This window comes from Phalaenopsis equestris, unplaced genomic scaffold (assembly GCF_001263595.1).
Source record: "Phalaenopsis equestris unplaced genomic scaffold, ASM126359v1 Scaffold000002, whole genome shotgun sequence".
NCBI classification, from domain to species: domain Eukaryota; kingdom Viridiplantae; phylum Streptophyta; class Magnoliopsida; order Asparagales; family Orchidaceae; genus Phalaenopsis; species Phalaenopsis equestris.
This window is the reverse complement of record NW_018164444.1, coordinates 31,511,433-31,528,001: the sequence shown is the minus strand read 5'-3', so window position 1 is coordinate 31,528,001 and position 16,569 is coordinate 31,511,433. Positions and strand designations below refer to the sequence as shown.

The window sequence follows — 16,569 nt, the reverse complement described above, 5'->3', positions numbered from 1 at the left end:
TATCAAAATTAACTTAAGGACTGTCGAGGTATAACCAATTAATGCTATTTTAGAACCACATCTGGAGTGCTACAACTTCTCATTTACCATTTCATTCCAGATAGTACTTTTGCGTGCAAGAAATTTTGACAATTTAAGACTTCTGTTGCCTTGATATATATACAGCAATTTTGATTGAATAATTTAATGCTGAGCAGCATTACCGTACAAATTTGAGTTTATTCATGCTATCTGATGGGAACAGCAATAAAACATTGGTCTCTGTTTTTTGAGGTGCTGCAATTTTATGCTGATATATCTTTGAGATTTTATATTAGATGTTATATGTTACAAGGGATTTTCTCGGAAGATTCTACATTTATGTGTTTCTCCAAAATCATTGGCAGAATTTCTGTCACGTTTAATATAGTTACCACTTCCCTATTCTTATTCATTTACCTGAGAAGAACACTCCATTTCTCTTTTGATGTGGCACCATTGATAATGTGAGCAAAAGACCAACCGCAAGGGCCCAATCCAAGAGGTGTGAAGCTGAGCAAAGAGGTCCAATAACTCAGAGCAAGATAATGACTCTTATATAGGAAATTTCATTTTGTTATTTGTTGCATGAACAATATGTGAAAAAATGTCTTTGCAATGCATGCTTGTGGACATTTACAGTAGTTTGAAATTTTGAATTTTAATTTTCAAATTCTTGGAATTTGAATTTTTAATTATCATAGGAGAATGATTTTAAAAACAATAGAAACTAATTATTTGATGTAAACTTCATTCAAATAATTAATTTTCACTTGGAGTGGCTGGCCAAAACTCATTGGAGTGGTCATAGAAATTATGTTGGTTTTCAAATTCAGTACGAAAGCTAAAAATTTATGATCTCTTAATGTTCTCACCAAAACACATCAACAATATCATAAGAAGCTAATTAATGAATTTTATGTCCTCCCCTAAGAAATATAAGAATTATATTCTTATCATAAGATCACTTGGGAAAAAACTAGTAAATAATTCTTTCAATAGGAATCATATAAAATTTTGCCTTTGATACTAAAAATTGGTGTGTTGGGTTGACTCATTTGATGTGGCTGGCAAGATTTGATGACCTTCCTTAGGAGGCTCGATACGAGACCTCGGCCTTGATGAAGTGAATAAGCAAGTGGAATTAGGACTAGTGTTTCCAACATTGTCAGACAATACAAAAGAGTCCAGAACTTGGAGAGCCCTAACATTGACTTTAAAGTTTTAGTGTAAGAAAATTAATTGTCTTTAGGGATTGAAAATATGGACAATGTTAGATCCAATGATTTTAAAAACGCACTTCACAAGAAAAGCGAAGCGAAGCGGGTGATGACCGCTTCAAAACGCTGAAGTTAATTTGTATATTTTTCTGTGTTTTTTTAAGTTTTTAATTTTTGCAGCAAACTATTAGAAACTGTTCAAATTTTTAATTTGGAAGCTCACCCTCAATGTTTGCCTTAAAATTAAGCATTGCTCCATATTCTTTTCTATTTTACATCAATTTTGAAGTCATACTTTATATTTTATAATTGCTAATAAATGCATTTATACATTAATAATGTTATATAACCTATTAGCACTTTGATTAATAAAAGTGCCGCTTCACTCTGCGTTTTGTGCTTTGAAGCAAAAATAATGTCTTGCGCATTGCATTGCACATTGCGCTTCGATAACACTGATTAGATCAAAGTGTTTAGGAGTGTGCTAGAGTAATTAATAATTTTTGTAACTTTTTTATTGTTTACTTTTTTTTAATTTTTTATACTTTTTTTTAATTTTTTTTAGGATTTTCTTAGACTTAGGTGTCGGTCAACTTTTTGGTTATTTGAAAATATGGATATGAAAATAATTTTTGAAATTTAATTTAATATAATAGATATATAGTTTGAGTTTTAAAAGTAGTATGTTTTAATTTTTTAAAAATGAAATCAAGTGAATCTCATTAGTTCAATAGTTTGCATAATCATGCCCGATACCGCGAATACTACACCCTCCCGAAAGATAAGTGTAGATCTCGGCGATAGACCCAATCCTGCAAACTAAGAGATTTGCAACATCCGTTTGTTTTGCGAACTTTTTATGTATGATCGACAAGTTCCCATATCTAATACAAAGATTAAATAGGGTTTATTTTACCTGGGTTCCAAGCTTCTTATAAAGGCAAGCTCCTATAGTTAATTACCTCTCAAATGACTTTGGTCACTTGAAAAAACTCTCGATAATGATCAGAGGTATTAGTCTTCAAAATTTCAAAGTTTAGGTTCTCACGGTAGGACGTGGAAAGACAAATGGGAGTGACTCAAATATAAACAGTTATTTCAGGAGTCCAAAGGAAGGAACAGGTAGGGATGTCACAGATCCTGAGGAGAACCCTCAGTGACTTCCCAAATTATCCTACTGTGTGACTGCATTTTTAAAGATGATGTTATTCAATTGTTCAATCCTTGCCAATTTTATTATTTGAGACTTACATTTGCATAATACCCGATTATGCAAATAGCCCGCAGAAATAAGAGGGTTTACGTCGCGTCACACGACAACCTCGGAACCTAAGACGGGTTAGGACTTACGCTGCACAACATGATTGTACAAGAGCCTAAAAAGGGAGTGTGAGAATTTACGTCGCGTTAGGCGAGCTACCTCGAAGTCCTATAAGTTTTTATTATGCTAGGAAGAGATAGTGTTGAAGAAGATCTTCTTGTTGCTCGCTCCAAACTCCTCGTCGTGCTGCCCAAAAAGTTGTCTCCAAGCTCCTGTCAGCTCCAAGCTCCTCCGGCTCCAATGTTTAAGTTTTCTAATGTGTCAAGTCATGATGTCAAATCAAATGTTTCCTAAGTTATGATCGTTTAAGTGTTATGGGGGATATTAAAGTTGATTAGAACGACACCGGTTAGGATCCCACGGTTCTCTTGTTCCGGTATCACTATTTTCTTTTGAATTTACTTAGCTTAAACGAATTGTGAAATTCATTTAAACCGGGGAGATCTCGTTAGCAACCTTGGGTTACCTCCTCCGAGGTACTTCCGTAAATTCAAAAATACGTGTTATGTTTTTTTTATTATTATTATTTTTTTTGTTTTGAAAATATTGTTTAATTTTGAAAAAAATCATTTTGTTTTGAAAGTGAAATTGTACTCAGCACCTGCATAATGTGTTAGAGCAAGAGTAATTGCAATAAAGAAACAACAACAAATAAAATGTACCTGCGTATGTGACGTATCTGCTGCTGATATTCCTGTTGCATGTTTAACTCACAAAGCACAATATAATTTGCAGAGATTTTAAATAAATTGCAAAGAAAGAAAATAGTAAACAGTAGAACAAGTTGTAGTAACAGTTAGGAATTCCCAAAAGAGGTGATCCTAAGATTTTCTACAACTACTGACTGCAACTAGCGAGCTAGTATGGTGATCCTACGACCTCCTACGGCTCCGGGAAGCAACTAGCAAGTGTGTATAGTGATCCTTAGATGGAGTAAACAACAGCTCGAGTAGTGAAGATGGTGGAAGGAAAATTGTGATGGTTCTTGCAGCAACCAATTTTCCTTGGGATATTGATGAGGCGCTGAGGTAGATTCTAATGATTGCTCCAGGTTAAAAATTTTGTTGATGTCCAGTTTTTAAATGCATAGAAAGGTCTTTCTATGCTTGATCTATCAGTGTGAAATGGTGCGCAGTTAGAATTTTGCAGCAATGTTATGCTAAATTCATGTAATTGTTTTACTACGAATGCAGGAGACGTCTGGAAAAACGTATATACATACCTCTTCCCAATTTTCAGAGTCGCAAAGAACTTATCAAAATTAACTTAAGGACTGTCGAGGTATAACTTCTGACCAATTAATGCTATTTTAGAATCACATCTGGAGTACTACAACTTCTCTTTTACCATTTCATTCCAGATAGTACTTTTGCGTGCAATAGCCTGTTACAAATCCAAACAGTAATTTGAAAGATCAAACAGCACTTTTATGGCCTGCCTCAATTTAAGACTTCTGTTGCCTTGATATAAACAGCAATGTTGATTGAATAATGTAATGCTGAGCAGCATAACCGTACAAATTTGAGTTTATTCATGCTATCTAATGGGAACAGCAATAAAACATTGGTCTCTGTTTTTTTTTGAAAGATCAAACAGCTCTTTCAATTATTTTCCAACACCTTACAGCACCCCTAATGCCACCAAACAACACTTTAGATGCAACACAAAACCCCTAAAAAAAAAAAAAACAGCACACTCCGGGAAGCAACAACAACACAAATATAGTTGAACAGGTCTGATCATAGCCTAAAAGGTGCAATCAATTAGAAAATTAAGAGAATTCAATTTCATTTCCTGTAACTTCTTCTACCCTAAGTGGCATACTTTACTTGGATCCTCCCTAAAGCACTCGGGCTTTGAAAAATGAAACCACTCCTTAGAAGGAATGAGGTTAATTCCCGTATGGTTTAAACGAATGGCAATTAAATACAGACCACTTAAGCCTCATGAATTTACATGTCTTCTCCAAAACAACAATAACAACTTACCTAAGCATGAACATGTGTATTTTAAAAAGTTAAAATGGTGATATTTGTTATGTGCTAGGAAGGATTTGAGTAGTATGTGTGTAAATATTGAAGTTTGGGTGTTAGATATGTAAACACATAAACGTTAAGTGGCATGTATGTAAATCTTCCTTAATTTCAAGATAGCTGTAGGTAATTCAGATTCATTCGGTTTAAAGATGATAAACAGAGTTTACTGAGTACGAAACAAATAACCTGAGAATATATTGATTTAGAAACTAATTATTTGATGTAAACTTCATTCATATAATTAATTTTCACTTGGAGTGGCCGGCCAAAACTCATTGGAGTGGCCATAGAAATTATGTTGGTTTTCAAATTCAGTACGAAAGCTAAAAATTTATGATCTCTTAATGTTCTCACCAAAACACATCAACAATATCATAAGAAGCTAATTAATGAATTTTATGTCCTCCCCTAAGAAATATAAGAATTATATTCTTATCATAAGATCACTTGGGAAAAAACTAGTAAATAATTCTTTCAATAGGAATCATATAAAATTTTGCCTTTGATACTAAAAATTGGTGTGTTGGGTTGACTCATTTGATGTGGCTAGCAAGATTTGATGACATTCGAGCAAGTTGAGCGAGGGCTTTGGTCCAAGAGGAGGAGACGAGCCGAAGGATTCTGCTAGAGCGTATGACGGACGGGGCGCGAGAGAGAGAGAGAACAGGTGCTTCTCTGGGTAGAAGGATCGACAGAGAGGGAGAGCGATGGGTAGAAGAGAGGAGGTGGGGGTCTGTGGTTTGTTCGGCGTGGGGAAGAAGCGACGCTGAAGTTAATTTGTATATTTTTCTGTGTTTTTTTAAGTTTTTAATTTTTGCAGCAAACTATTAGAAACTGTTCAAATTTTTAATTTGGAAGCTCACCCTCAATGTGATGCTTCGATCGGGAGCTGCGATCTAGTCGCAGAGAGGAGCGGGTGAGGCGAGTGTGGGTCTTCGGCGCGAGGAGGAGATGATCGCGCGAGGAAGGGGCGAGCGGAGCTTGGATTTCGGTGCAGAGAGACCGAATGAATCAGGTGGTGAGCGAGAGAGATCAGTCCCCGGCGAGCGGGAGGAGAGGTTGAATTGTATAGGCAAAATGGACAGGGAGCCGTTACGCGAAGAATTGGCCGGGAATTATTTAGACTTCCATTCAGTTAGCTGGGTTCAAATGGAAAATTTTAACTCTCAATTAAGATAAAATTAAATGACGAATTTGAAATTCAAAATTGTTTAACCCTTGTTCAGCCCGAGTCCAGCCCGAATCGAACACGAGTTGAACCTAGGTTGAGCCCAGGCCTATGCCCCGCTAATTAAAAAAAAAATCGTGCATCGATTTCCGTGTCATTTGTGCGCGCGTGTAACCTTAGCAATATGGGTGTCCTTTCTAGCTAAAGTTGATGTTCCGGACGTGTCAGCGCGGTCCGTTTCGTCATCCGGAGTCGTCCGGGCGAGTTCGCCGACGGTCGGGCCAAAAATTTGTCAAATTCCTGTGTGGTGTAGCTAGTGCGTGAATTGCGGCGTTCGCGGGTGATCGAGTCACAAAGGATTCATCTAAGGCTGTTTGATCCTATAGGAACTCATTTTCAGGCCCTCTACATATTGGTCTTTAATCCTTGCAACTAGAAGTTGAGTTATTGGAACCACTCATGCGAGTTCTTCACAAAAATGAGTCAAGAAGTGGTTTGAAGTTCTACGGGAGGGGGGCTAGGAGTGTGCTAGAGTAATTAATAATTTTTGTAACTTTTTTATTGTTTACTTTTTTTTAATTTTTTTGGGATTTTCTTAGACTTAGGTCAGATAAATTCTTCTGTCTGACAGCGCCAAACATGGAAATCAACTATTGGAAAATATGTTTAAGGAGACTAAAACCATACAGAATTGTAATTAAGGGTTTTTAGTTCTATCTGAAAATGTTCACTCAATTCCAATAAGTTTAATCCCGTTTTCTAAGGCCATCAACCCCAATTAGGGCAGTTGGCCAAAAGGGATTTCCACAATACTAAGTTGGCTCAATCCCACTTAAGGCCATCATAAATCTTATGGAAAATTATAAAAAATCGATGATATAAACTATAGAAATCTGTTAACCTATTCAAGCTATTTCGTTTGGAAAATTTTAGTGAACTGAACCAAAACCTGTAATCAGCCTTTCTAGGTTAAATCAAAATTGTTTTAGAAATGCTCACTTTCAGCGGCCAAATTTACTTGGAATGAATCACAAATTCCAAATAAATAAACTCCACTATATGATTTCCAAGAGTTTTCAACAGAAAATTCTAAGGCCATACCACCACTTCAAAATAGTTGGTCATTATTGTTGAAGTTAATCTGAAGCAAAAGGTTCCGAAGCAAATGCAACTTCCCTTAGAAATGCCAGGGAGAAAAGCCTTGCTCGGGGGCTCTGATGCACTCTTTGTGGCATTAGAAGCGAACATGGAAATCAACTATTGGAAAATATGTTTAAGGAGACTAAAACCATACAGAATTGTAATTAAGGGTTTTTAGTTCTATCTGAAAATGTTCACTCAATTCCAATAAGTTTAATCCCGTTTTCTAAGGCCATCAACCCCAATTAGGGCAGTTGGCCAAAAGGGATTTCCACAATACTAAGTTGGCTCAATCCCACTTAAGGCCATCATAAATCTTATGGAAAATTATGAAAAATCGATGATATAAACTATAGAAATCTGTTAACCTATTCAAGCTATTTCGTTTGGAAAATTTTAGTGAACTGAACCAAAACCTGTAATCAACCTTTCTAGGTCAAATCAAAATTGTTTTAGAAATGCTCACTTTCAGCGGCCAAATTTACTTGGAATGAATCACAAATTCCAAATAAATAAACTCCACTATATGATTTCCAAGAGTTTTCAACAGAAAATTCTAAGGCCATACCACCACTTCAAAATAGTTGGTCATTATTGTTGAAGTTAATCTGAAGCAAAAGGTTCTGAAGCAAATGCAACTTCCCTTAGAAATGCCAGGCAGAAAAGCCTTGCTTGGGGGCTCTGATGCACTCTTTGTGGCATTAGAAGCGTAAAGTTCACTTGCTCTGACTTCAGTATGGATACTCATTACCAGCTCATCTTCCTTCTGATTGTTTTTGATGTATTTTCTTTTTGTATTATTTCTGTTATCGGTGCTTTGTAGGTACTATTACACTAATGTAGCTATTGTGCAACTTTCTACTTGATTTGTTACTGATTTTCGTAGCTAACCTTCATTTGAGTTTTGCATTGTCTTTTGCTATTGTTCTCCTCTATTCTAGTCTTAACATCGAATTCATGTTTAGAAATTTGAATACTCAGCCTTCACAAATTTTTTTAGCCTGATTTATAAATGAGCCGAACATGAAGAAATTTTTGTTCGATCATGTTCGGCTCATTTTAGTTCGAATCAATTAAATATTTAGCTCTTATCTAAAAAAGTCGGACGACTTTTGTCCTAGCTTTCATGGCATTGAACTCCATTTCCATTGTGAAACCTCATCTATGTAATCATGTAAATGTTTAGAAACTCATGTGCCTCTCGGGGCACGCGATTGTTCTTCTCAATTCCTTAGTCAAGGTTGTACTATCTAAATTTTTATTTCCATTTTTTGGAAAGAGGAATAGAAATTGATAAGCTTGGTAAAAAATTGAAAAGACTTGAAATTCTTATTATGGAAGAAAAAAGGTTGAGAAGGGGAAGGAGGACCATCTCTTTCAGTTTCTAGAAGAGCTTAGGCAAAGTTTCCTTCAACAAGCTTTTCACACATAAGGTCCCATGACTCCTCTATATTAACATCATTAGGTGCTCCGGGAGTTAGCCTCTTCTAATCTTTGTAATCCCTTTACCTTGTCGTATGTCTCATGTACCTTTTCAGCACATGAGGTAAACAATAAAGGATGCAAATTCTTTGATCCCCATAGTCAAAAAACTTTTAATGGGAAAGAGCATTGAAGCTTCTCCTTTATGGAGTTTGCTTCCCTAACTCTATTATTGTTGCTACTCTACCTCCTGAATCGTGGTGATGTTTTGTCGGCATTCTAATTTGTTTCCAATTTGTCTTTCTTAGCTCTTCACGCTGCTCCACTAATCAACATCTAAAGACTTAAACCCCAGACACTCCTTTGATATTTCAAGATCCTCTAGCCTACATAGCCACCGTGGAGGTTTGCCAAAGAAAATATGGAATGAATGGTGAGCATCTAGTACTGTTCTTGATATGAACGAGAGTAATCGATGAAGTTAAAGATATCAAAATCCACTTTGAGAAGAGAAAAACATAATTTTCTTGTAGTTATTTATTATTTATTAGATTGATGCACTTCATACAAGCGTCAACTTTTTTTGAGGTGGATATTGGCATCTAAGAAATTATTAATACGAAAAACAAATATAGGAACAGTTAAAAGAATTGTGTTGATTTATTAGTTTATGAAAGAAGCCTCCAAAATAAGACAGTGCTTTGATTACAGTATTATGACATAACTAGGTATTGATGACTTGCCACTTCTGATGATGGATTGGATAAATCGGTCCTTCATCAACTTTCTCAGCATGTGAGTGACTATTCCCCAAAGGGTTGAAGATAGTTTGTGCCCATGAATATATCGATGGTGGGATTGGCTGGTTTCATTATGTTTATCTAATAGTAGCAAACATTTCTACCTTATGGCCATGGAGGTGATCGACAACTATCCTGAGGGATTTCCACAACCATTAGTCATTTCTCAACCTCTGGAGAATATAGAGGTTTTGAAGTTGGACATTGACATACATCAATTAAATCAATAGTACATGCTAGAGTCTCATGACAATATGATTATGGCGGTTTTAACAATATGAAGTTAACCTATATGAGTGAAGTTTCAATTAACAAAATAGAAAACTAATGGCATTCAACATAACAATCTCAACAATTAGTGTAGAATTTAGATATCTTCAAACATTGTGCTAACGTTTATGAACACATTCTGATAGAAGTAGCTGAATAGAATTTTGTATGGTAATCTCAACAACTAGCAGACAGTACAAGCATCTCCTTACATTGCTTTGTTATGTATGAGCACCTATATGATAGTATGATGGAAGTAGTTGAAAGTCAATCAATATTTGATGGATATCAGTTATTAATCATAGGTGTTGGGTTTGTACTGGACAAAGAAGTTAATTAAGCATTTTCAAATTCTCAAGACATCTATTTAATTTAATATTCAATGTGTCAAAAAAAATTTCAGGTTAGTTTATTGGAGATTTGATGATATTTTGGAGGAGACCAGTTCAAGTGGTTTGGCTTAAGATGTATATCATGTCGAAGATGATAGTGCGGAAGCCCATCATGATGTGATTGATGGAGATTAGGAAATCATTGATAAAAGTTTGCATGGTCATAATATGATCTATAAATTTCATGCTATCAAATATGAGAGTAGGCATAAAAAAAAATGACAATATGGGTGATTTGAATCATATAATTTGCTCTCCAACTATTCTGAAAAGCATGGATCATAACTATCATTATAATATTAGCATGATTTATTATACCTGTTATAATAATATTGTTCGTCAAGAGTATCGTGATAGTATGATGATTATGATTTTTTATGTATATTATGAGATAGTGATCATTGTCATGTTGGAATTTTGATGGGCGTGTGTATGCTTTATTGATCTAGATCATAATTGTAATGCTTATCATGCTTATAATATGCATTGCACTTTTTTCTGTTAGAGTAGTGTGTAGTACAATATTTAGGTGTCAAAATAAGTGAAGTTAAGCATTGTTAATAGATTTTAAGAGGCTTATATGTATTATACTATATAATCAATTATCAGTTATTAATTATAGGTGTTGGGTTTGTACTGGGCAAAGAAGTTAATTAAGCATTTTCAAATCCTCAAGACATCTATTTAGATTAATATTTAATGTTTCAAAAAAAATTTCAGGTTAGTTTATTTGAGGTTTGATGATATTTTGGAGGAGACCAGTCCAAGTGGTTTGGCTTAAGATGTGTATCATGTCGAAGATGATAGTGCGCAAGCCCATCATGATGTGATTGATGGAGATTAGGAAATCATTGATAAAAGTTTGCATGGTCATAATATGATCTATAAATTTCATGCTATCAAATATGAGAGTAGGCATAAAAAAAAATGACAATATGGGTGATTTGAATCATATAATTTGCTCTCCAACTACTCTGAAAAGCATGGATCATAACTATCATTATAATTTTAGCATGATTTATTATACCTGTTATAATAATATTGTTCGTCAAGAGGATCGTGATAGTATGATGATTATGATTTTTTATGTATATTATGGGATAGTGATCATTGTCATGTTGGAATCTTGATGGGCGTGTGTATGCTTTATTGATCTAGATCATAATTGTAATGCTTATCATGCTTATAATATGCATTGTACTTTTTCTGTTAGAGTAGTGTGTAGTACAATATTTAGGTGTCAAAATAAGTGAAGTTAAGCATTGTTAATAGATTTTAAGAGGCTTATATGTATTATACTATATAATCAACTTTTATTAAGAATAATGTGCATATTATAAGCGGTGTATGAAATCTAAGAGCTAGGTAGAGGTGCTGTTATGGGAAGGAGGATTTATAGGTAATGTTTGTTGTTGGGGTTAGATTGAGGTGATCAGGAGCATTTACAAGTGAATTGAGCGCTGGTGGGCCTCATAAAGTGAAGCATGAGTGTTGAGTATTGGATGACAATGTGAACAAGGTAGAGGGATAATAGGACATGACACCAATTGTTGATGAATAGAGCAGTGAATCAGTGGGAGCACACACTATATTGCACGTGGAGGCGGTGGGGATTCATTAGAGTTTGCACGTGGTCCATATCATAGGTATGGGTGAGAAACATGAGTGCTGAGATGCACTTCTAGGGAGGCGATCTTTTGTGCAAATGAGGTTGATACAAACATTGTAGGCTTTGATGGTGGGGTGTGCAACCTTGTTGTGGAAACTTACAATGAGTGGGGATAGCTTACCAGAAGTTGCGAATATTGGATTTGTTAGGGTTGGTGTGTGTAAATCAGGGCTGGGTGGTTGTTGACACTAGGAGTTATATGATATTCATCACAAAATGTTGTGGTAGGTAGGTACTATGCAATGGAGGAAGCATGTGTGTAGGATGAGGTGCAAGTGGCAGACGAATATAAAGGTGGACACATTCGGGCTTGTAATGGTGATGTGTGGGCAGTCATAAAGAGTGCAAAAGCATAATGAATATGAACAAGTTGTTCAACCCATTGCTACTTGATGCAAACTAGGATAACTAAGAGAGAGAAACATAATCCTATGGAAGAAGTTTGTTATTATTCAATGTTCATAAATTTGATTCCCTTCCTACAAGCGTCTGATATACTAGAGGGATTTTGCCATTCAATAAAATAAATATAAGAAAAGAAAATAAAAATGCCGTAAAAAAACTCATGTTGATTCATTCATTTATGAAAGAATCTTCTAAATAAGGTAGTATTTGTTTGTTATGTTATTACTTAATGATTTGTCGATGACATGCCAATTTTGAAGATGAATCAAAACTTCAAATAGACTAGTCCTATGTCAACTTCTCTTCACTCTCGCTCCAGTAACCCTGAATACTCAAATTTGAGGATGCCCACGGTGGCCTCATTTAGCTGCAATGAAACAGATTCTTTCTCTGCACTCATAGATTTAATGTCTAATAGGTTCTTTACTAAGTTTGCTTGTAGGCTTAGTATTTGACAAGTAAATGCCTTCCACAAGAATATTGGATTTGTTAGGGTTGGTGTGTGTAAAGCAGGGCTGGGTGGTTGGTTACACTAGGAGCCATATGATATTCATCACAAAATGTTGTGGTAAGTAGGTACTATGCAATGGAGGAAGCATGTGTGTAGGATGAGGTGCAAGTGGCAGAGGAATATAAAGGTGGACACATTCGGGCTTGTAATGGTGATGTGTGGGCAGTCATAAAGAGTGCAAAAGCATAATGAATATGAACAAGTTGTTCAACCCATTGCTACTTGATGCAAACTAGGATAACTAAGAGAGAGAAACATAATCCTATGGAAGAAGTTTGTTATTATTCAATGTTCATAAATTTGATTCCCTTCCTACAAGCGTCTGATATACTAGAGGGATTTTGCCATTCAATAAAATAAATATAAGAAAAGAAAATAAAAATGCCGTAAAAAAACTCATGTTGATTCATTCATTTATGAAAGAATCTTCTAAATAAGGTAGTATTTGTTTGTTATGTTATTACTTAATGATTTGTCGATGACATGCCAATTTTGAAGATGAATCAAAACTTCAAATAGACTAGTCCTATGTCAACTTCTCTTCACTCTCGCTCCAGTAACCCTGAATACTCAAATTTGAGGATGCCCACGGTGGCCTCATTTAGCTGCAATGAAACAGATTCTTTCTCTGCACTCATAGATTTAATGTCTAATAGGTTCTTTACTAAGTTTGCTTGTAGGCTTAGTATTTGACAAGTAAATGCCTTCCACAAGATTAATTTCAAATGTTCATTATCATGGCAATAATTTTATTTTATTTTTTATTTTCTTAAAATGGTTGGGAACCACCATAAATTATTTGAAGGAATATTTTAGACGTAATTAAAACCCATTTGGAAGTCTTATAAGTCAAACGAAGAATTCAAGCAATCATCCAACAACAATGAATGCAAGGCTTCTTATAACTGAACTGAACGCTAGAAAGCATAATGAATATCAATGAGTTGTTCAACCCATTGCTACTTGATGCAAATTAGGATAACTAAGGAAGAGAGAGAGAAACATAATCCTATGGAAGAAGTTTGTTATTATTCAATGTTCATAAATTTGATTCCCTTCCTACAAGCGTCTGATATACTAGAGGGATTTTGCCATTCAATAAAATAAATATAAGAAAAGAAAATAAAAATGCCGTAAAAAAACTCATGTTGATTCATTCATTTATGAAAGAATCTTCTAAATAAGGTAGTATTTGTTTGTTATGTTATTACTTAATGATTTGTCGATGACATGCCAATTTTGAAGATGAATCAAAACTTCAAATAGACTAGTCCTATGTCAACTTCTCTTCACTCTCGCTCCAGTAACCCTGAATACTCAAATTTGAGGATGCCCACGGTGGCCTCATTTAGCTGCAATGAAACAGATTCTTTCTCTGCACTCATAGATTTAATGTCTAATAGGTTCTTTACTAAGTTTGCTTGTAGGCTTAGTATTTGACAAGTAAATGCCTTCCACAAGATTAATTTCAAATGTTCATTATCATGGCAATAATTTTATTTTATTTTTTATTTTCTTAAAATGGTTGGGAACCACCATAAATTATTTGAAGGAATATTTTAGACGTAATTAAAACCCATTTGGAAGTCTTATAAGTCAAACGAAGAATTCAAGCAATCATCCAACAACAATGAATGCAAGGCTTCTTATAACTGAACTGAACGCTAGCTGATTTTACTAAGACAGAAATCTAATTTAGAAATAGTACAGATTTTATATTTGGTACACTTACTCAACTCTAGTAAATTTGCGCTGCTGAAAACTACTTGATGTCTGAATAGCAAATGTACTATAATTAAGGAATATCTAAGCAAATTTAAACTAGAATGCTCAAATAAATATGCACATAAACTAAGCCTCCAGCATTAACATGATAAAAATCAAACAACTTTGGTAGAATCTAACGCTTTTGAAACCCTAGAAAAGCTGCATTGACACTTAACAAATACTTTTAATAGATGAAATAAAGGCTATCCCACAGATTATATTTTTAATATTTTTTTCCCTTTTGTATATGTTAGATTCTAAAGCTCAATTGTAAACTTAGGATTTCAATTCATCATTGGCAACGAATGGTTATTAACATGGTTTAAAAGGAGACGTTTAGTTGGTTTCATGTTTTGTAACAATAAATAACAAATAATATCGTCTGTGGGATAACAGATTGGCAGATTGGGACACTAATTAGTTTATATACAAAAGTTTTAGGATTTTGCTTTCTGTTCATTGTTTTTTTTTTCTTTGGCAAATTTTTTAGAAATTATGTATTTACTAAAAATTGTATGAAAGCATTTATAACCTTCCAAGTTAACTTGATCATTTCTGTAAGAATTTGTTTTCATTTTCTTGCAATCAATAGTCTTAAAATGGCTGGGAACCTCCATAAATTATTTGAAGGAATATTTTAGACGATGTCGAAGAATTCAAACAATCATCCAACAACAATGAATGCAAGGCTTCTTATAACTGAACTGAACGCTAGCCGATTTTTCTAAAACATAAATCTAATTTAGAAATGGTACAGATTTTTTACTTGGTACACTTACTCAACCGTAGTAAAGTAAATTTGCGCTGCTGAAAACTACTTGATGTCAGAATAGCAAATGTACTATAATTAAGGAATATCTAAGCAAATTTAAACTAGAATGGTCAAATAAATCTGCACATAAACTAAGCCTCCAGCATTAACATGTTAAAAATCAAACAACTTCGGTAGAATCTAACGCTTTTGAAACTCTAGAAAAGCTGCATGGACGCTTAACAAATACTTTTAATAGATGAAATAAAGGCTACCCACAGATTATATTTTTAATATTTTTTCCCTTTTGTATATGTTAGATTCTAAAGCCCAATTGTAAACTTGGGATTTCAATTCATCATTGGCAACGAATGGTTATTAACATGGTTTAAAAGGAGACGTTTAGTTGGTTTCATGTTTTGTAACAATAAATAACAAATAATATCGTCTGTGGGATAACAGATTGGCAGATTGGGACACTAATTAGTTTATATACAAAAGTTTTAGGATTTTGCTTTCTGTTCATTGTTTTTTTTTTCTTTGGCAAATTTTTTAGAAATTATGTATTTACTAAAAATTGTATGAAAGCATTTATAACCTTCCAAGTTAACTTGATCATTTCTGTAAGAATTTGTTTTCATTTTCTTGCAATCAATAGGTGGCTCAAGATGTTGACATTGATGAAGTAGCTCACAGAACAGAAGGTTACAGTGGTGATGATTTGACTAATGTATGTCGGGATGCATCTCTAAATGGTATGAGGCGGAAAATTGCTGGTAAGACGAGGGATGAGATAAAGAACATGTCCAAGGATGAAATCTCCAAGGATCCTGTGGCCATGTGTGATTTTGAGGAAGCCCTGACCAAGGTTCAGAGAAGTGTCTCTGCCGTTGATATCGAGCGACATGAGAAATGGTTTGCTGACTTTGGCTCAGCATGAGAATTGGATTATACTGACTAGATTTATTCACATATTCATGTTCTTTTCAAAAATCTGCATCGCAACATTTAGTTAAGCATTTTTTTTAATTATATTTTTTATTTTTGCCCTTAATTTTTTTGCAATGTTTGGTAAGCAGCTCTGTACAGAACATCCATTAGAATTTCATCTGTGAACATTGATCCTCAAATGCAGCCTTAACAGAGTGAAATGGTTTTGTTTTGTTAATTTTTTTGTGAATAGACTAATATTTATAGGCTTCCAAAAAAAGAGGGTTCCTCCACTAGAGAATACCAGAAAGTCAAATAGGATAATATCGTCTGTGGGAAAACAGATTGGCAGATTGTGACACTAATTAGTTTATATACAAGAGTACTAGGATTTTGCTTTCTGTTCATTGCTTTTTTTTTTTCTTTGACAAATTCTTTAGAAATTATGTATTTACCAACACTTGTATGAAAGCATTTATAACCTTCAAAGTTAACGTGATCATTTTTGTAAGAATTTGTTTTCATTTTCTTGCAATCAATAGGTGGCTCAAGATGTTGACATTGATGAAGTAGCTCACAGAACAGAAGGTTACAGTGGTGATGATTTGACTAATGTATGTCGGGATGCATCTCTAAATGGTATGAGGCGGAAAATTGCTGGTAAGACGAGGGATGAGATAAAGAACATGTCCAAGGATGAAATCTCCAAGGATCCTGTGGCCATGTGTGATTTTGAGGAAGCCCTGACC

At 34.5% G+C, this 16,569-nt stretch overlaps 1 protein-coding gene across 1 annotated transcript; it reads left to right on the top strand.

The window, feature by feature from the left end:
• Nucleotides 1-3,492: 3,492 nt before the first annotated feature.
• Nucleotides 3,493-16,019, top strand: LOC110037113 (katanin p60 ATPase-containing subunit A1-like). The gene is made up of 3 exons (XM_020741698.1): nt 3,493-3,587; nt 3,753-3,840; nt 15,549-16,019. The coding sequence occupies exons 1-3, from the start codon at nt 3,538-3,540 to the stop codon at nt 15,828-15,830; spliced, it is 420 nt and encodes a 139-aa protein (XP_020597357.1). The 5' UTR covers nt 3,493-3,537; the 3' UTR covers nt 15,831-16,019.
• The last annotated feature ends 550 nt before the right edge of the window (nt 16,020-16,569 follow it).

Excerpts from the sequence above, each read along its gene's own strand:
- LOC110037113 (XM_020741698.1), top strand. The coding sequence starts at position 3,538 with ATGGTTCTTGCAGCAACCAATTTTCCTTGGGATATTGATGAGGCGCTG. Across the intron at positions 3,588-3,752 it reads GATATTGATGAGGCGCTGAG|GAGACGTCTGGAAAAACGTA; the intron begins GTAGATTCTAAT and ends CTACGAATGCAG. Across the intron at positions 3,841-15,548 it reads TTAACTTAAGGACTGTCGAG|GTGGCTCAAGATGTTGACAT; the intron begins GTATAACTTCTG and ends TGCAATCAATAG.